Here is a 20,600-nt window from a genome sequence, read left to right as displayed (position 1 = left end):
GAGGTCATAATGAAACAGAGTGTGTAGTTATAGTACCTAGAGTATACAGGAATTTCAGGAAAATGAGAGCTGTAATGACATAAGCCATCCTAAGAAATGGTTTTTATCTGGTCACTCTCCCATAGAGACCAGACCTGATGATCTTGTTTAAGTCTGCACATGTTTTCCTATTTCTCTCCAATTAGCTCTGGGACTCCTTCTGTGGTATAGCTGGCCTCTTGGGTACTTCTCTGTCAAATCTCACCCATGAGCTCAGTTTGAAGGAACAACGGGTGTCTACTTTATAGTGTCTAGATCATGCCATTAAAAAAATTCTAATTTCTTTGATGAACAGGTTAAAAATCTTCATATTACTTTCTCCAGGTTTTTTTTCCTCCTGTTAACCTTATGTCAAGTTCCTTGGTGCCTTTATAACCATAAACTGAATAATAAGTGAACAAACCCTCTGTAACATCACCCATGCTGTAGGTCTTCTGAAAAGCAGTTTTGAAGGTCTGTAGGAGCTCTCGTTGTTACAATCTTGACCTAAACCCTGGTTAATTCAGAAATTTGGCGAATGTGCAGAACACAAACACGCACATGCACACAGGGATCAAAGGCCATCCTGTCCGGTCTGATCCCGCAGAGTTTGGAGCCAACCCAGGCTCCAGACTCCCCATATCTCAATATGATAGAGTAATCTGGGATGCGTCAGACAAACAAGTTCGATTCACAGAGGCGCCGCCCCACATCCCAAAGTACCCAAAGTATCCGCTACCAACTTCCTGGTGCCAGACACTATGATACACCACCAGACGTCTTGTGGATTAGAGCCCGCAGGGGCCAAGGCTAATGCAGCAACGCATGGGGAACTCAAAACCTTGGTGGTTTTAATGTTTATGGCTTTAATGTTATGGCGGATTAGTGTATATTAGCTATCAATAAGTGGGCTCAGGGGTGGCTCAGTGGTTAAGGCATTAGAGTACAAATTGGAAGGTCATGGGTTCAAACCCCAATGCCACTAAGTTGCCACTGTTGGGCCCTTAATCTCCAATTGCTCAAATGAAAAAAAATAAATAATGTAAGTTGCTCTGGATAAGGGCATCTGCCAAATGCTTAAATGTGTGTGTGTGTGTGTGTGTGTGTATATAGTGTTTCACAAAAGGGTAGCATATCATGAAAAATATTCATTGATTTTTATGAAAATCAAAGATTTTGAAAAACAGGTTTATTCATGCACTCAAGCCTGTTTGTGGTTGCTTTAGCAGGAATTACTGCATCAATTCAGCATGGCATGAAGGCGAGGCGTTATTGAAGACCAGGCTGCTTTGATAGCAGCCGTCAGCTCGTCTTGTCTTGGAACAAAGCTGATAGAGATTTTTTTTTATATTAAAAGGTACATTCACAGATTAACATTGAATTACATGTGGACCCATTTGAGCTGCAGATTTTGGCATACATCACTGTGGAAACAAGGAAGCAAAAACATACCACAAACATACCATGTCATATATCTCAATACAACACATTATACAAATACAGGGTTACTTTAGGACTACAATTGTTGTGTCTGTTATACACATACACATGATGAGTGTAGCAAGATTGTTGATATACAGTCATAAGAAGTTGTTCAGTATAAGGTGTTTATTCGCTTACCCAGTCATAAAATCCACCTGTAATCAAAAAGAGAGTTCAAGAAAATACACTGAAGTTCCTGAATTCAATAAATCGCACTGAGGATAATAATAAAGAAGGGACACGAATGATAGCGTACATCCTTTATAGAGGGTCCGTCCGTTATTACATTTCACTTCTATCCATCCATTCATGTAACACCAAACTCTCTTTTCCTCCCCATGGGCTATGTAGTCATCTTGCACAGAGTAAAAAAGTCTCTGGTCCATTTTACACGGAGCTGGAGACATAGAAAATAACAATGAGCTATTGTTGTCCACTGTTGCGTACTGTACTGTAAGTTTACATAAGCAGTACTCACATAGACAAACTGGTAGCTTTGACCATGTCCCGTTAACACACTTGACTATTTCTGGTCCTTCGAGTTTATACAGCAAAGCACACTGAACTTTTAGTTCTGTTTTCTCTGGCTGCGTGTGAACATCTCCGTTTGCAATGGCCGGATGTCCGTTACAGTCTCCAACTGAAATCAGAGACATGATTATACACTATTGTAGATTTGTACTAGATTAGGTCAACAACAAAAAGGAGTTTGCTTTACATCATGTCTAAAGTGGGGAGCTGAGGAAATTTCCAAACTTTCGATTCCAAAGATTGGTCAGAGCAATTTGTTAAAGCCAGTTATTGTACTGGGATTTGTCGCTTTACTGTGACAATATCTGATTTACGTAGAATTGTGGAAATTTCAATTAAGTCGTCTCTTGTCAGGCTGTTCTGTAAATCGCACTTCTAGACCAAGTGTATACACCAATTAGCCATACCGCCAAGGATGCCTCTACTAATACCGGTAGTTTTTACTCTCATAACTCTTTCCTGTTATTCTGCATAATCATTTACATTTACGCCATTTGGCAGACTCCCGCATCCAGAGCAACGTTTTATCGTTTTATCGTTTTATCTCATTATACGTCTCATAGACTCAACAGTGGCAACTTGGTGGTTTTAATCTAGGACCTTCTGACCAGTAGGTCAATGCTTTAACCACTAAGCCACCCCTGACCTCAAACAAAAGTCTTAGTTTGACTTGAACTCCGCTCGTACAACGCTGGACAGTTGTTGTCCATGGGGAATGCCACAACATACGAGGTCAAAAACCTGGAAGACAGGTTTTTCAATTTCCCAGAAAGCAGAAAGGACATTTGTGAGATTTGTGGCTTGTCATATAGTTAGATGTCCCGTTCCACATGGCTTGTTAAAAACTGCAAACAGACTTTTTTTATGGCCACTCTTCCATAAAGGCCAGATTTGTGGAGTGCATGACTAATATTTGTCCTGTGGACCTGAGCTGTGGATCTCTGCAGCTCCTTCGAAATTACCATGAACGTCTTGACTACTTCTCTGTTTAATGCTCTCCATAGATCAGTTTAGGTGGTCGGCCATGTCTTGTTAGGTTTGCAGTTGTGCCCTACTTTTTCCATTTTAAGATGATGGATTGAACAGAGCTTCAAGACATAATTAAAGCTTGGGATTTTTTTTTTTTTTTATATAACCTAACCCTACTTTAAACTTCTCCATAACTTTATCCCTGACCTGTCTGGTGTGTTCCCCGGGCTTCATGGTGCTGTTTGTTCACTAATGGTGCTTCATGGTGCTATTTGTTGGTATGTTCTCCAACAAACCTCTTTGCTAAAATGCTACTCTTTTACAAATGCACGCCACACTTTTTTAGATTTTTATTTGTAAAAATGTTTGAAAACCATGAACTTATCATTTTTACTTCCACGTCACAATGATGTGCCACATTTTGTTTGTATACCAGATAAAATCCCATTAAAATACATTTATGTTTGTGGTTGTAAAGTGACAAAATGTGGAAAAGTTCAAGGGGTATGAATACTTTTGCAAGGCACTGAATGCAGCAGGAAGCCAGACATCCAGCTCAGTATAGAATGAGGTGTTACCATGAATGTACAGCAAGAGGTTGGAATGGATGTGGCTTTAGGCAGTATGGGTAAAGAATGAGCACAAGTAGCTTGCATTTTAAACAATTTCATTTACGTTATTGTGCCGAGCAAATGAAGCCTGATTCGAAATGCCATTCTGAGAAAAAAAAAACACAGTGCATGCAGAGGTCAGATGCAAAAAAAAATAATTCTTAGCTTTTTTTAAACTTAGCTATTAAGAGTTCTGTGCTGCTCAAAGGCAATTCTATTAAAACTTCTACTAAGGTAGAATTCTTTCTTACAAGTTACTTAACTGTTCTGAATCCAATCAACTCACATCAATTCTAAACATGACAACTTAGACCATTCCATTAGTTTACAAGACATATACCTTACTAATGATTGGCTCCCTGAGCCCGTACAAAGTCCAGTAATGTGCAAAAGTCTTGAGTCACCTCCCATTTATTCAGATTAAATGAAAGGAATGCGAACAAAAGTTTTACTGTGACAGGCTGCAAAGTACCTAAAGATACCGTTTTAAAACTGGTTCTTTATGCACCAACCTCAGCAGCGACCTCATTTCCCCTCTCGTGTGTTCCACCCACTCAGCATTCAGCATCAGCAGACCACTAATCATCAGCCTGAACATCTGTCATCATCTGCACCTGTCTTTCACTGGGTCAGGACTTAAGATAAATGTTTTTTTAAAGCTTGAAATGATGCACAGGCCAGTGTCTGACTTAACAAATAAAAATCATTCCTCTGAAACTGCTCAGGTACAGGGACTGGACTGAAAATGTGAGATTAAAAAAGTTCTTTAGAAAGCCTGGAGAACTATTCCTTTAAGACTACATTAATAATGCAAGAAAGTCTGGCTTTTTGGAAGTAAAATATGCAGAAATGAAAGAGGGTGGCTCCCGACTTATACACAGTATTATATATTGATTATGTATACAGTACATGAATTTCAACCAGATGATACAATATATATTTCTGTAAATATTTATCACTTTACAAAGTGACAAACTGTTTAAGAACAAGCAGGGAAAAAAATATTCACTTTATTCCTAACAATTCCAGCAGCAAACAAACAGTCGATGCTCTTGCACGAAATGACTTGAGACATCTTCGTCTAACATGTGGTGTCATCATTATTATTATTATTATTATTATTATTATTGTTTTTGTTATTATTATTAATAAACTTTAGGTGCTCTTACCCGTCACTGCCTGACATGATGCAATGCAAAAGACTAGAATAATAATCTTCATTTTCTCAGTGTTCACCTCAAAGTTTGCTTTGAGCTCCAAATCACATTATAAATGACCTTTGGAAATAAGTTCCTTTGCATGTAAACAGTGTTAATGAGTCACCAGAAGTCCTAAGTCTAGGGAAATATTTGGTTAATACAAATGTCGTAATAGTTTATTCTGTCTGTACTTCGTGAATTAGGTTAAAATTGTCTACTGAGTCTATAGTTAAGCATAACTAGTTTTAACTTGTTTTAGTATGACAATACATAATGCACCTCATACACATCACACCATTTGCACATTACAGGACCTCGACTGGGAGTTATTACTTCACCCCCCATACAGTCCTGATCTCACTCCAAGCCATTTCCATTTCCATGTTTGGTCTATTAAATTGAAAAAATCATATATATTAGAGCTCCAAATCACATTATAAATGACCTTTGGAAATAAGTTCCTTTGCATGTAAACAGTGTTAATGATTCACCAGAAGCCCTGAGTCTAGAGAAATATTTGGTTAATACAAATGTCGTAATAGTTTATTCTGTCTGTACTTCGTGAATTAGGTTAAAATTGTCTACTGAGTCTATAGTTAAGCATAACTAGTTTTAACTTGTTTTAGTATGACAATACATAATGCACCTCATACACATCACACCATTTGCACATTACAGGACCTCGACTGGGAGTTATTACTTCACCCCCCATACAGTCCTGATCTCACTCCAAGCCATTTCCATTTCCATGTTTGGTCTATTAAATTGAAAAAATCATATATATTTATTATTCTTCATATAGGTTGCGTTGTGCTCAGGGGTGCCGGCATGCTGGGAAATGTTAGAGTTCCAACGCATGGAAATTGTAATGCTAAAGCATACGAAGACAGAGCTAAATAATTTAAAATGTGTTGCTGAGAAGGCAGGAACGTATACGACATTATACAAACTATTATAAAGGAACTTTTACAAATAAAGTTGCCATTTTGAATAATACATGTTCTAAAACAAGGAATATGGAGTTCAAGATTACATTTTGTTTCAATACAAAAAAGTATATTGGGAAAATTAATCTGATATGTTGGAAATTTTTCAGCGGTCGAGGGGTCACCACAACAGACCCTCTGATCTGCACAACAACTTAGCACTGGTTTTACACCAGATGCCTTTCCTGGCGCAACCCTCCCATTTTATTTGTGCTTCGGACCGGCACTGCGTCCAGTGGCTCGAGTTTGAGCGGGAATTGAACCCGGGCCTTCCGCATGGCAGGCAAGAAACCTAAGGTCTGTTTGTATGGAGTGCGCATGTTCTCCCTGTGCTTGGTGGGTTTCCTCTGGGTACTCCAGTTTCCTCCCACAGTCCAAAGACAGGCAGATTAGGCTAAGTGCCGTTCCCAAATTGCCCGTAGTGTGAGAATGACCGTGTGTGTGTGTAGATAAAGCTGTATTAAAGATGAGTGTGTGAGTGGAATGAGAGCACAAGGTTAGTTAGGAGCCGCACTCCATTCCATTAGGTGGCGGTAATGTACGTTACATGAGACATCAAGAAGAAGACGAGGAGGCGGAAGTATGTGGCTGCGCGTACATGTTTTTCTTTTTACCGGCGAAGAAGAGGCCGTTACTGTGCAGCGGAGCCGCTATTAAATCTGTCTTCCTGTTTCCGATTTTTGTGAGTTATTCCTTTTATTCTGCTTATTAAAGCTTCTTAATATAACCTTTATTTCATGTATGGTCAATTTGAAACGCTATGCTTAAAAAAAAAATAGCGTTTCCGTTGCACGGTCGTCTGCGGTTCACCTTTTATGCAGTTTGTGGGAATAATTCGAGCTAGGGCTGATGTAAAATATTTTAAATATATATATATTCCCAGGTATTTATACCCAATAAGTACCTGAATATTTGACTGCTATAATAAAATAAAAGTGATGTCCAGCCGCTTGGCCGCCATTTTGCCGACGCTGTTTGTGTGTTTATTTATTATTTTCTGATTCTCAAACTGTATTAAATTACAGGGAACAGATTTGGGCAGGATATTTCACAAGACAGAAAATATATTTCACTTGCAAACTCTATGTTCATTAAAGGAGAATTGTCCTTCTGTATCTTTTGACTAGTATAACCCGATTGTTCTCCCTGACCAATCATTGATCACCTTGGATGGCTATCAACCAATCACTGTTGAGCATTTTACCATTTAATCCCGCCCTCTCGTATTAGTTTTTTTTTGTTTATCATTTAAAAAAAAACAGTGATACAAAATAAATATTTGTAATACCATGACTGTAAGCAAGTTGTAATCTCTGTAAAACTTATTTTTATAATTTATATAATGTTTTTATATACGAGATGATATAAATTAGAGCTTGTAAACAGAGCTAATCTCTAAACTTTTTGATACCACCTTGTATAAATGACATATTTTTCTTCTTTTTCTTCTCTGTATCATATTAATATTTGTCTTTCTTACAGGTGAACCCTTCACCATGGGGGACATAAAAAATTTTCTCTACGCCTGGTGCGGAAAAAAGAAATTAACCCCAAACTACGATATTCGGGCAGCGGGAAACAAGAACAGGCAGAAGTTTTTGTGTGAGGTAAGTAAGACAGTTAAACTCTTTGACTCAGTATGAGATTTGTGTGTGTCAGCATCTAAATTGATATGTGTGTCTGCACCCGACTTCTGCCATTAGGTACGAGTCGATGGGTTCAATTACATCGGAATGGGAAACTCCACCAATAAGAAGGACGCCCAGGCCAATGCAGCACGAGACTTTGTAAATTATTTGGTCCGTGCGGGGCAAATAAGCGCTTCTGAAGTGCCTGCTTTAGGGGTAAGTATCAGTGACAGGATTGTGTGTGTTCCACCTGTCTGAGGTTAATGTGTATATACGTTTATTCCAATAAGATTCACATGACTTCACTTGCTAATTTTCAGTGTGTTTTAAATTTGTGGTTCTTTGTTCAGGCAGGTGTTCCAGATGTGCCTGATGGTGGTGGTGGTGGTGGTGAAGGTGGTGAGTTTGGGAATCTGCCTGCCAGTGGTCCTTTGCCTCCACACTTACTTGTAAAACAAGAGAGAGGTATGCGATATGTACAGTGTATAGTTTATCGTTTTCTAATAGATTTTATATCACGTTCTGGCTGTGCATTAAACTTTATAGACCTTAAATAAAAGTTTGCAGAGATCTACAATTCCAGGTTATGTTTTGTTTATTTCAAATTGTTAGTTTATGGGTGTGTTTAATGTAAGGCTCTTGAGATGATTAATTTTTTTTTTTTGCCTGCTGTCATGGTGTATGCATGAGCAGAGGCAAAAAGTCACATGAATTGATGAAACATCAGATCTGAGCATTCAGACAGCCTTAATATCAGTTTGGGGAATTGAATCAGTTAAGGCTGGTAATGTGAACTTTGACTCTGTTGTAAATCTTGCTGACTAAATCTTGTTCTCGTTCTCAGATGCTGAACCGAGATCTGCTCCAGTTCCTGGAGTGACCGGTCTCGGTTACTCGGGCTTGAATAATCCTCAGTGGGACCGAGGAGCCAATATACAGGACTACTACGCTAGGAAAGAGGAACAGGATGCCAAAGCTGTATGAATCTATTTTTTTATTTTGGTCAGATGAACGAATCAGCAAAAGAAATAAATATATTAAACCTGCACCATAATAAGTACTGGTGGTTAATTACACTGCTAAGTAATTTTCTTAATATATTAAGTGTTTTTGTTTTTTTCCCCCTGCCAGACCCTGGAATCGGAGGAAGTAGATTTAAATGCTGGTCTGCACGGAAACTGGACTCTGGACAATGCCAAGGCCCGTCTGAACCAGTTCTTTCAAAAAGAGAAAATCCAAACCGACTACAAGTACAACCAAGTGGGGCCGGACCACAACAGGTTTGGATGCCAAAAAAGAAAAAAAAAAGAGGAATGCCTTCTTAGTAGCGCAGAATGTGTACATGGACATCAATGAAGTACGGGTAGTCCCCTACTTATAAACGAGTTTCACATTCATAAGTTGGATGTGTTCTTAAGTCTGACAAAGTAAGACTTGTACGCCTTTGACTATATATACAATTTGAATCATACCAATCAACTTGACTAAATCTGTCTCCTTTCCCAACACTACCATCATATGGCCAAAAACAGTAATAAACTAAATCTCTCGGTGAAATGTTATCTCTGCGCTTTTAAATCTCGGTGGGAATCCCGGACGCTATTTTGTCTCAGTGCAAATTGCTCAATAAGAAAAAAAAAAAGAAAACTCTGATGATTCGTTCCACAACCCAAAAATATTCATATAGAATATATAAAGTAAAAATAAAACTAATTAACCTGCACTTTACCTTTGAAAAGAATCAAGCTGTGTGTAAAGCAGAGAGAGGAGGGGAGGAGGGGGATTCTTGTGTAGGACGACTTTCTCACACACGCCATTACATCAGCTGCTTCCCACTGTATTGGACTGTGAACTCTATTATGTAGAGGATTTTCCGAAATTAGGATTATTCACCATAAGGACAGCTTTAAAATGTATATGGATCAAAATGATCAGATTGTCCCTGATAAGTGATAAACTGATTTCTTGTCTTCATCGTTCTTGAATGTTTCCACATTTGATATCTGGAATTGGGTTGTATTTTATGGAAAGTTTGTATTATTTATAACGTTAAGAATTTAGTTTGATTGTCTGTATAGATAATTGAGTTATAAAACCCTTTTAGACCAACTGCTTTCTTCCACATCTTAGACCTTTTGGCGTCAGTCAGTTTGAGTGTGTGTTTTTCTGTTGGACTTGTATTGAACGAGAGAACTCCTTGGTGTACATTAAACCCCAAAGAGATCTCGCCGAAAGAAACGTAAAATCATTTTAAAAGTTCAGTTTCCTTTTCTGACTATTATACACTCAATGAACCCCGGTCCCAGGATTGGACCTGACCGAACGAAGCAAGCTAGGGAGAAAATGATACCAGAAATCACAACCTTATTTGTGCAAAACATGCGGCATGGCTTAGGCTGCACTAAGCTGCCACATGGAGTGCTTGATTGGATGAGTGCGGGAGTGTTTGGGGTACGCTACTGGCTGGTTGTGATTTCTGGTGTCGCTCCTTCATCAGGAACGGAGGCTCCTGTAGCTGAGATGGAAGTGTTCTGGTTGGAAGTCCTGCAGAAAAACATACGCACTCGAGATGAGGCAGTGACACTCTGTCGACACTCTGGTTGATGAAACGGTGTTCAGTTGATAGACAGAGGTCAGTTTCTTTTATTAGAGCTGTGTAAATGTGTGTGCGGGGGTGGGGGGGCAGTTTGGTAGGATGGACCTTTGCTTTTGATTATCTGATGCTGTATCCATTTTAGTTGCATACTTTTTTTCTTTTTTTGTTTATTGACTTTTTAATAATCTCGTGTTTTTAGGAGCTTCATTGCTGAAATGACTATCTTTGTGAAGCAGCTCCGTAGAAGTAAGCATTTTTAGTCTTTTGTATGACATCATCACCAGTTAACAATGTACAAGGAAAAACATCAGCATGTTGTCAGTTTTGCACAGTGAATATGAATTCTTTTTTTACTTAATGAGTGTTTCTCTGCAATGTTCAGATATTTTTGCTCGTGAGCACGGCTCTAATAAAAAGCTGGCAGCCCAGTCGTGCGCGCTCTCCCTGGTTCGTCAGCTGTATCATCTAGGTGTCATCGAGGCTTTTACAGGACAGACCAAAAAGAAAGAAGGAGAGACGGTGAGTTCAGTACCCTACTCTTGTTAGCAGAACTAAAGTGCCTCTAAACAATTTGTGAAAAAAAGTGTTTTATTGTTTTTTTTTTTTAGTTGATCATTACAAAGGGAAAGCTCATGTTCTAGATTCATTATATGAAAAGGTTTCACGTTTATTAAATTTTTTTTATTGTGGCATACAGCTCATAAAAATAAAATAACTTGCTATATTTAGGGTTTTACAACAAAGACATTGTGAAAATGAAGTTAATGTATGTACTAATGTTTGTACTTAGTCAAGCTCTTTTAGCACTAATTATTGCATCAATGTGGCATGGCTGCTGAGGTGTTATTAATGACCAGGTTGCTTTAATAGCAGCCTATGCACTGTGTTTATACTGTATAAATAATAATTTACTCAGTTATAATTCTAATATTTTGCGATGCTGGAATTCTGCATTTTCACATTTTTATGAGCTATATGCCGTAATCTTTGAAATCAAACAAAAAAAAATGTCTTGAAGTATTTAGTTTCTGTGTAGTTAATTTAGAATATGAGTAAAAAAAAAAAAAATTTCAATTAAATTCCGAAAAATTTGATCGACTTTGTAGAACAGGGACAGTACGTGTAAATCCCTGCTTAGTTATTTCTTAATGTTTACTATTTTTTTGCTAGTTGGAGGTGTATAACGTAAACGTCAGCGACGAGCTCAAGCATCAGCTGCGTAGCATCATCCAAGAGCTTGGCATTCACATTCCTCCAGTTGTAAGTCCTAATATCCACTCATACACATCATCCAGTTTAATAGGAACACTTACAGTGGGTCAAATTGCATTCAGAAAAAATAAATCAATACACATAATAAATCTGTAAATTGATGTGTTTGTACATTAAGGATATTTGAAATAAAAAATTATTTGGGGGGGCGTAAGATGAGTATAAAATTTTTTGTCTGTCTGTGCATGATTAAAACTGGTTTTACTGTTTGTCACATGAGAACTACTAAATTAATTTTAATAGGGTTTTATACACTGTATTTGGCTGAGCTTGAGGTAACATAGGGTTTGTTTCATCTATTCTTTTGTGAGAAAAGATATTTTACCTTGAAATTTTAATGGAAAACGAGCCTTATCATAAAATCGACCTTAAAAAAAATGATTAATTTTAAAACGCACTTATGAATGTGCAATTAAATTCCATGCGAGAAAAGTTGCAGGCACATCTACTATTAAAATATATTTATCATAATAAAACAAAAATCATCTCAGGTCACTTGATACTTCAGGTGGATGAGCTACAACCATAGAAGCCACAAATGTGATCAATATTGAATATGATGATTTATGTGCCTAATAAAGTGGACAGTGAGTTGATGGCGTCCCCATATCTTATTAAAATGTTTTTTGTTTATCTGGTCCAGGATCCTAGTGCTCCAGTGTCTCTTGTTCAGGGAAAGTTGGCCCACTTCGAGCCTTCACAGAGACAGAGTACAGGAGGTGTGGTGCAGTGGTCTCCTCCTCAGGTCAACTGGAACCCTTGGACCAGCAGCAATATCGATGAGGGACCTCTGGCTTTTGTAAGTTTGGTGGTTGTTTTGTATTTTGAATTTTACGCTTTTTACACTTTTGCCTAAATAATATCTGAAAAGTTTTTGTTGTTTTTGTTTTAGTGATTCAATGACAACTTTTTGGTTTTTGTGAACTCTTTTGGTTTTCAGTGCACCCCAGAGCAGATCAGTTCAGACCTGCAAAGTGAGCTCCGCTACCAAATGGAGCATGACACCAACCTGCAGGAGGTGAGATAAGGGTTTACACTGTCGTAGAAACATACAGTGGAACCTTGGATTACGAGCATAATTCGTTCCGGAAGGGGCTCGTATTTCAAAACACTCATAAATCAAAGCAAATTTCGCCATCAGAAATAATGGAAACTCAAATTATTCGTTTCACAGCTCAAAAAATAATGAGTAATAAGTGAGGTGAGTGAGTAAATGAGTGGGGTGGGGTGAGTGAGTAAATGAGTGGGGTGGGGTGAGTGAGTAAATGAGTGGGGTGGGGTGAGTGAGTAAATGAGTGGGGTGGGGTGTGTGAGTAAATGAGTGGGGTGGGGTGAGTGAGTAAATGAGTGGAGCAAACAAAACAACACAAAATAAAATATATTTTACGCCCACACACGTGGTCACAGTGTTCTAGTAAACAGTACACAAGTGTACGGATGTTGATTATACCAGTAAGAGACCTGCACTAAGACCCAGCAGGGGAGATGATTACTCAAAATTCCGCAGCGCAAGAAAGAGAAAAAACGTTGGCTTAGTTGTGATGACGTGACGCTCGGCGTCAAAACAATAAGCGTATGCGTAATACATGATACTTGGTACTCGTAAACCAAGACTTGTTCGTTTTCCAAGTAAAAAAAATTATTAAAAATCTTTGCTCGTCTTGCTGAAGACTCGCAAACCGCGTTACTCGCAATCCGAGGTTTTACTGTACTTTCTTCAGGATATTAATTCAGGTTTGTACTGTGAGAATCTGATTCGTTCTCAGCCCCTGATTCTGATTTTCTTTGACAGAGGCTGCAAGAGCGACAGCAGCTGCCAGTCAAAAACTTCGAGGAGGAAATCATGCGCACAATCAACAGCAACCCGGTAGTGATCATTCGCGGAGCCACAGGCTGCGGAAAGACCACTCAGGTACCGCAGTACATTCTGGACCAGTACATTCAGGACGGACGAGCCTCAGAGTGCAACATCGTCGTCACTCAGGTGAGCCTATTGTATTACGTTACGTCTACAGTAAATGCACGTAGACTGTAGCGATAAACTCAGAGTAATTTGTATCCGGACGTGTTTGGTATAGCCTCGGCGAATCAGCGCTGTGTCAGTGGCTGAGCGCGTGGCATACGAGAGAGGCGAGGATCTGGGGAAGAGCTGCGGGTACAGCGTGCGCTTCGAGTCCGTCCTGCCAAGGCCGCACGCCAGCATCATGTTTTGCACCGTTGGTGAGTTAATATCAGACATGCTGATTGTTATTTATTTATTTATTTATTTATTTTTATGGATCGGTTATTTGTAAAAGTTTTGATTTTGTTTTTTTCTAAAGGGGTTCTCCTGAGGAAGCTGGAAGCCGGAATTCGAGGGATCAGCCACGTGATCGTGGACGAAATCCATGAGCGTGACATCAATGTAAGTAGGGATGGGAATTAGCAATTTCTTTTTATTCATTACTTTTAACTGCCGATTAAATTTATTTTTGCACTTTTGGAAGAATTGCCACTTTATAAATATCACAATTTTAAACAATCCTCGCAAATACTTTTGAGGTTTTTGGGCATTCGCTTATGCACAGTCCTTTTATTGTCCCAAGACAGCATTTCAGTTGGGTTTGAGGTCTTCACTTTGACTCTGCCATTCCAAACCCGTGATTCTCTTATTTTTCAGCCATTCTGATGTAGATTTACTGCCCTGCTTCAGACCATTGTTCTGGTGTTTGACCCAAAGTTTCATCTGTCGGACCAGACGGCCTGTACAGCTGTTCTCTGAGGACTTGTGATTTCAGTCACTTAATAGTTCAGGACTGGAGTTTCCTACAGTCTCCCTGGTCTCCATATTAACTTAAACACATCTCTTGTTATACTGAATTTCCAGTCTCGCACACTATGACTGCAGATCGATTCCTGCTATTCGTTATCACCCAAATGAGGATGGGGTGCCCTGTTGAGTCTGGTTCCTCTCAAGGTTTTCTCCTAATACCATCTCGGGGAGTATTTCCTTTCCACTGTCCGAAAAAAACCCTCCACCTTGCTCTCGTCTATCTATAGGTTATTGTTCTAGAAACCTTTGAGGTCCTTTTTTTATATATAGAAAGAAGAGACATTCTTCTGGTAACCGTTCCAAGCAAACCGTACTTGTTCAGGCTTCTTGTAATTGTTCTGTCTCTGACTTTAACATTCAACATGCTCAGTGAGGCCTGTAGGGTCTGAGATGTAGCTTATGTGCTTTTTTTTTCGATTTCTCTGAGCATTGCACCGTCTGACCTAGGGGTGAGATTTCCACTCCTTGGAAGATTGACAACTGTCTGAAATGCTTTGCAACTGTGTAGAACGTTGAACCCCAAATAGTTTTAAAACCCTTTCTAGTTTTATGTAAAGCATTGTGTTAACACGCACCTGAATGTTCCAGACTAGCAAACTGCCAAAACTTCAGCTTTTATAGCGGCCTTGCCACTTACCCTCTTAAATCCTGTGGAAGCAGTAAGGGCGTACTTGGCATTGCCCGTACGTTTGTTTTTTTTGTTTTTCCCCTCCTAAGTAACTAATGGCAGAGTGGAAAAAGTTATACGTTGTTTATCTGAGGTTGTATGGCTTAATACTGAGACCTGCTGTGAGAAAATTTATTTATTTATTTTAATAACTTTTTGCATTTCACTTTTTGTAAAGCGTATCAGGTCTAAACTTCAAACGCAAATCCGTCTGATCAAATGTTCAAGCAAGGCAAAGATCATGAGATCATGTCTGGTGTGTGTTCCTCTTCATGTCCAGACTGATTTCCTGATGGTGGTGTTAAGAGACGTGATCCACGCCTTCCCTGATGTCCGCGTCGTCCTCATGTCCGCCACCATCGATACGACCATGTTCAGAGAATACTACTTCAACTGTCCCATCATAGAGGTCTTTGGTCGCACTTTCCCTGTGCAGCGTAAGTAATTAATTATTAATATATAATTAAAGAAACAACCTTTTTGTATTTGCCATGCTGAAAAAAAATGATCCGATGTTTTTTCAGAGTACTTCCTGGAGGACTGCATTCAGATGACGCAGTTTGTTCCACCTCCGTCAGATAAGAAGAGGAAAGACAAAGATGAGGAAGGTGGTGAGGAAGAGGTATGCAGAAGTTTTAGATCAAACAGGGATTAAATGGACTTTGAAGAGGTCCACGTTCCGTTGTTGTGTTGAACGAATAAGAACTTAAAACGTGATCATGAAACTGTATTTGCAACACGAGGTTGTTCCGTCTCCCGCAGGTAAACTGCAACTTGGTATGCGGACCCGAATATGGCCCGGAGACCAAACGTGCTATGGCCCAAATGAACGAAAAGGAAACGCCATTCGAGTTGATCGAGGCCCTGTTGAAGTACATCGAGACGTTGCAAGTGACCGGAGCCGTCCTAGTCTTCCTGCCTGGCTGGAATCTCATCTATTCTATGCAGAAGCACTTGGAGATGAACCCACATTTTGGTCAGTTAGACTAAATAATTCAGTAATCTTGTTTGTACTGTTTATTATATTGATCTTTGAGATTTGGCGCTAATTCATCTTTGCTGTTTTGTGTGTTCTAGGGAGCCATCGTTATAGGATCCTGCCTCTCCACTCCCAGATCCCCAGAGAGGAGCAGAGGCTGGTGTTCGAGCCTGTACCTGAAGGAGTGACTAAGGTGTGTGTGTTTGTTTTGTAATCAAGTTCAAATCTGACTAGCTTATAGAGTAAGTGGTAACTTGGCTCATATTATTTTGTTGTACCCAAATTTAAAGTGGAACAAATTACACAATCATTTCTTTTTAAAAAGTGATTTTAAATAAGAAACAATTGTCATGAGGAAAAAATTATAATTTTACTTTCCCTTAACTAATACTTTTTGATTTCACACTATTGAAGTAATGAAACAAAGTACAATAGGTGTGCTACAAAGTTTTCAAGCTCTTAATTTTTTTCTTATGTTCTTTGCATGGTGTGAATTGCAGGTTATTCTGTCAACTAACATTGCCGAGACCAGCATTACCATCAACGACGTGGTCTACGTCATAGACTCCTGCAAGTATGTTAAGTGTATAAATATTACACATGTTAATTTTACAATTCTAAATTTGTCCTCCATGATCATCTGATTTTGGCTTTTGGCGCGCACATAATTTGACACCGTGCCGGTTCACAAACAAACACACACTAAAGGCGAGAGAGAGTGTGTGAACCGGCACGGTGTCAAATTACGTGCGCGCACACACAACAAGCTAAGGAAGAAAATGCATGCACGGATGTAGATTATACCAGCAAGAGACACGCACTTAGACCCAGCAGGGAAGACGATTACCCATAATTCCGCAGCGCAAGAGAAAAAAAAAACATTGGCTCAGTTGTGATTATGTGACGCTCAGCGTCAGACAAGAAGCATATGGGTGATACGTAATACTTGGTACTCGTAAACCAAGACTTATTCGTTTTTTGAGTCAAAATTTATTTTTAAAAAAATCTTTGCACAGCAACCGCGTTACTCGCAATCCAAGGTTTCACTGTACATCCAAAATTCACAATTTTATTTTCTCATAAATTCAAGTGCTCAATGATTTATTTATGTTTTGTTTTTTTGTTTTTTTTCTCACAGGCAGAAGGTGAAACTATTTACCGCCCATAACAACATGACCAACTACGCCACCGTGTGGGCATCCAAGACCAACTTGGAGCAGAGAAAGGGTCGAGCTGGGCGTGTCAGGCCAGGCTTCTGCTTCCACCTGTGCAGCCAGGCACGCTTTGAGAAGTATGTATACCGTATTTAATGCCTCCTAAGCATTGCATTAAAACGAGCTCAAGCTAACACGTTCGATCGTCAAATTGCTGCCCTACAGACTGGAGACGCACATGACTCCGGAGATCTTCCGCACACCACTGCACGAGGTGGCTCTCAGTATTAAGTTGCTCAGACTCGGTGCTATCGGGCATTTCCTGGCCAAAGCAATCGAGCCCCCTCCTCTGGATGCCGTCATCGAAGCTGAACACACTCTCCGAGGTACCGCACACATCTCACCCCGCATGGACGGGCGCTGTAATAATTAGTACATACTTTTGTGTTTTATTTTAAATCACTAAATTACACTCTATATGTAAAATGAATTTGTTTTTTACAGAGCTAGACGCCCTCGACACTAACGATGAGCTGACACCGCTGGGACGCATCCTGGCCCGACTACCCATCGAGCCTCGTCTGGGGAAGATGATGATCATGGGCTGCATCCTAAAGTAAAAGTCTTCATGTGAAATACAAGACGTATCAAACTTGCTTGGTTTTGGTTTTAACTGTCGTCACCAATTATTTATTTATTTATTTTTATTTGACATTATAGCGTAGGAGACGCCATGTGCACGATTTCTGCCGCTTCGTGCTTCTCCGAGCCGTTCATTAGCGAGGGCAAACGATTAGGGTTCGTCCACAGGAACTTCGCAGGCACACGGTTCTCTGATCATGTGGCCCTGCTTTCTGTCTTTCAAGCCTGGGATGAAGTCAGGTAACAGTCCATATACGGTTATACATTAAAAAATTTTAATGTTGCTGCTGATTTCTTAAATTAATGAATGTTTAAAGAAAAGGGGTTGGATGTGTTTAGGATGGGCGGAGAGGAGGCAGAATCTAGGTTCTGCGATCACAAGCGTCTGCACATGTCCACTTTAAGGATGACCTGGGAGGCCAAAGTTCAGCTTAAGGAGATCCTAATTAACACCGGTTTTCCTGAAGGTGTGTAAACATTCCCTGTTACAACCGTCACATTATATACTGTCGTATTGGCAATTCTGTTTCCTTATTCTTAGTTAAGATCTGTGTGAAAAAAAAAAAAATTTTTCATTCTTCTTTCCAGAGTGCCTGTTGAATCAGGTCTTCAGCAACGTAGGGCCAGACAATAATCTGGATGTGGTGATCTCCTTGCTGACGTATGGCTCCTACCCCAACGTCTGTTACCACAAAGAAAAGAGGAAGATCTTGACCACTGAAGGGCGAAACGCACTCATCCACAAGTCTTCTGTTAACTGCCCATTCACCAGCCAAGACCCGAATTATCCGTCACCGTTCTTCGTCTTTGGGGAAAAGGTGTGTCAGGGTGTTTTTATTTATTTATTTATTTATAATTTTTTTCTTGACTCTAAAATGACCAACGCAACAATTATTTATGTGCAGCTGTCACAGCATCAACCGATATGTTTTTATAATCATTGTAGATCCGAACCCGAGCCATTTCCGCCAAAGGCATGACCATGGTCAGCGCTCTCCAGCTCATTTTGTTCGCCGCCAAGAAAATCACATCTAACGGAGAGGTGGTCGTGCTTGACGACTGGTACGTTTAGAATCTTCAAAAATGCATTCATTTTTTTTTTAACGAAAATACAAAAAGCTACTCTACTTGCTGCATGCCAACGTGAACACGTTTTTTTTTCCCCCTCATTCACAGGATCAACCTGCGCATTGAGCATGAGGTAGCTGGTAGCATTGCTGGACTGAGAGCTGCAATGGAGGCTCTCGTTGTGGAAGTGACCAAAGACCCAGAGTACATCAGAAGCTTCGACCCCACCAACGAACGCCTTTTAAACGTCATTCGGCTACTCTCCAGACCCTCCTCCGCAGGACTCAACCTCATGAACAGCAATCCACGGTAAGATTCCAGAAAGAGTAGACATCATATCATAAATGTTAGAACCCGTGCCAAAATATTTACTGTATTGTATTTTTTTTTTTTAACTTTTTTTTTTTTTTTTTTTTTTAGTTTTGGTGACGGGCCTCGGCCTCCGAAGATGTCCCGGATGGATGGAGGAGATGGAGGGTTCCGCGGTCGCGGAGGATACAGAGGAGGTGGAGGATACAATGGTGGTGGTGGAGGAGGTGGAGGCTACAGGGGGTCTGGAGGATACAGGGGGTCTGGAGGCGGAGGTGGAGGTGGATATCGGGGATCGGGCGGGTATCGAGGAGGAGGTGGAGGTGGATACGGAGGGGGTGGAGGTGGTTACAGAGGAGGTCGTGGGTTTAACAGAGGTGGATATGGAGGAGGAGGAGGAGGAGGTGGCGGAGGTGGTTATGGACGAGGTCGTGGGTTCAACAGAGGTGGATATGGAGGATTCTAGAGACAAGGATTCAAAGTTTGTAAAAAACTTTAAGGGAATTAAAGTAATTGTTGATACTGATTTAATGTTGCATGATTATTTTTTTATGTTAAGAAAAGCCTAAATAGTTTTGTGAAAACTATTATATGTAGACAATTGTTTAAAAAATTTAAATAAAAAATCAGTGCATGAAAGCAGAGACTGGTACTTGCAAAATAATACTTAAATTTAATACAGGACCTAGATTATTTTTCATGTTTTCATTTGAGTTAAATGTATGTGGGTTTTTTTTGTTTTTGTTTTTTTATTTTTATAAAATTCACATATTGTTAGTGAAATTGGTTAATCGTTCCTCAAATGGAATGTCACAGTAAATGTCCAGCACTGTAAGGTGAGGATCGTTTGTTTAATATGTATATAATGAATGGTCATTACTAATATTGTTTGAGTTAAGATCAAACCTGCAGTGATTACAGTGCTTGTTAAAGCATATTTATCAACATATGAACTGTTAGCAGGTAATCAGGAAGATGTCATTAAAAGGTCCCTTTTAATCTTTACCTGTGAATTACTTTATTCTGTTTTATTTTTCTGTATCACATCTTTGTAGAAATAAATATTCAAGTTATTTGATGCACCTTTAAATCTACACATTTGTTGTTTTTCAGTTTGTCACTAATGAGCAAGGCGGAGGTGACTGTGACAAGGGGTGGAAAAAAAAAACCTGAAATCCCATGAACTTAACTCAAGAGTTTTCCTTCTTATAAAAAACGTTTTCACAGTACTAGAGATAGTTAGACTGACATTGTAACGCTACAACACAATATAATACAATTTGTGCTCTATATGTTGCATATGATCAATGTGACCCACATCTAAGGATGCTGCTGGGCGGAGCTGAGTAATACCCTGCCTGGTTACACACTCAGATTTCATCAAATCACTTTTTTTTTTTTTTGGAATCAAGATTTGTGTGTGGTTTAGCACAGATAAGAACATGCAGAAAAGGTACTGATGTTTGTGATGTCAGGAGCTAAACATTTAAAACCCAACAAGTACTTGCAAAATGTTACGCTAAATGAGTTTTCGAGCCAAAATACGTAATTACAAGTAATTTAAGCATATTTTAATTTTAAGAACTATAACTGTTCTAAAGTATATTGGGAGAGCATACTACCAGTCAAACATTTTGACACACCACCCTTAGTCTTTTTTAATTTTCCTTTTTTTTT

The 20,600-nt window shown here is 39.4% G+C and overlaps 2 protein-coding genes across 4 annotated transcripts; one reads left to right on the top strand and one right to left on the bottom strand.

Annotated features, from left to right (window-relative positions):
• Positions 1 to 1,188: 1,188 nt before the first annotated feature.
• On the bottom strand, positions 1,189 to 4,866 carry LOC128531054 (complement factor H-related protein 4-like). Its single transcript, XM_053504997.1, has 6 exons — positions 4,781 to 4,866; positions 1,979 to 2,140; positions 1,757 to 1,897; positions 1,639 to 1,655; positions 1,405 to 1,442; positions 1,189 to 1,314 (listed from the first exon to the last, which is right to left on the bottom strand). The coding sequence occupies exons 1-5, from the start codon at positions 4,830 to 4,832 to the stop codon at positions 1,440 to 1,442; spliced, it is 375 nt and encodes a 124-aa protein (XP_053360972.1). The 5' UTR covers positions 4,833 to 4,866; the 3' UTR covers positions 1,189 to 1,314; positions 1,405 to 1,439.
• A 1,504-nt stretch (positions 4,867 to 6,370) lies between these two features.
• dhx9 (DEAH (Asp-Glu-Ala-His) box helicase 9) lies at positions 6,371 to 20,007 on the top strand. 3 transcript variants are annotated; one of them, XM_053504197.1, is made up of 28 exons: positions 6,371 to 6,478; positions 7,279 to 7,403; positions 7,500 to 7,640; positions 7,775 to 7,889; positions 8,269 to 8,402; positions 8,556 to 8,704; positions 10,220 to 10,266; positions 10,403 to 10,539; positions 11,191 to 11,280; positions 11,936 to 12,091; positions 12,233 to 12,310; positions 13,085 to 13,276; positions 13,371 to 13,512; positions 13,614 to 13,696; positions 15,052 to 15,208; positions 15,296 to 15,393; positions 15,534 to 15,747; positions 15,849 to 15,943; positions 16,251 to 16,324; positions 16,889 to 17,041; positions 17,130 to 17,290; positions 17,409 to 17,520; positions 17,625 to 17,786; positions 17,886 to 18,013; positions 18,135 to 18,364; positions 18,493 to 18,608; positions 18,723 to 18,923; positions 19,035 to 20,007. In XM_053504197.1, the coding sequence occupies exons 2-28, from the start codon at positions 7,293 to 7,295 to the stop codon at positions 19,387 to 19,389; spliced, it is 3,831 nt and encodes a 1,276-aa protein (XP_053360172.1). In that variant the 5' UTR covers positions 6,371 to 6,478; positions 7,279 to 7,292; the 3' UTR covers positions 19,390 to 20,007. The 3 variants fall into 3 exon arrangements, with proteins under 3 accessions (XP_053360172.1, XP_053360180.1, XP_053360186.1); XM_053504205.1 differs by lacking the exons at positions 6,371 to 6,478; positions 7,279 to 7,403; positions 7,500 to 7,640; positions 7,775 to 7,889; positions 8,269 to 8,402 and adding an exon at positions 9,922 to 10,056 and having other exon boundaries at positions 8,568 to 8,704; XM_053504211.1 differs by lacking the exons at positions 6,371 to 6,478; positions 7,279 to 7,403; positions 7,500 to 7,640; ... (1 more) ...; positions 8,269 to 8,402; positions 8,556 to 8,704 and adding an exon at positions 9,328 to 10,056.
• The last annotated feature ends 593 nt before the right edge of the window (positions 20,008 to 20,600 follow it).

Source organism: Clarias gariepinus, chromosome 1 (assembly GCF_024256425.1).
Source record: "Clarias gariepinus isolate MV-2021 ecotype Netherlands chromosome 1, CGAR_prim_01v2, whole genome shotgun sequence".
Classification (NCBI taxonomy): Eukaryota; Metazoa; Chordata; class Actinopteri; order Siluriformes; family Clariidae; genus Clarias; species Clarias gariepinus.
Note: the sequence above shows the minus strand (reverse complement) of the source record. Positions and strands in the feature narration are given on the sequence as shown.

Coding starts and splice junctions, on each gene's coding strand:
- LOC128531054 (XM_053504997.1), bottom strand. CDS start 4,832: ATGAAGATTATTATTCTAGTCTTTTGCATTGCATCATGTCAGGCAGTG. Junction 2,141..4,780: donor ATCATGTCAGGCAGTGACGG/GTAAGAGCACCT, acceptor CTCTGATTTCAG/TTGGAGACTGTAACGGACAT. Junction 1,898..1,978: donor AAAGCTACCAGTTTGTCTAT/GTGAGTACTGCT, acceptor CTATGTCTCCAG/CTCCGTGTAAAATGGACCAG.
- dhx9 (XM_053504197.1), top strand. CDS start 7,293: ATGGGGGACATAAAAAATTTTCTCTACGCCTGGTGCGGAAAAAAGAAA. Junction 13,697..15,051: donor TCCATGAGCGTGACATCAAT/GTAAGTAGGGAT, acceptor CTTCATGTCCAG/ACTGATTTCCTGATGGTGGT. Junction 18,014..18,134: donor TAACACCGGTTTTCCTGAAG/GTGTGTAAACAT, acceptor TCTTCTTTCCAG/AGTGCCTGTTGAATCAGGTC.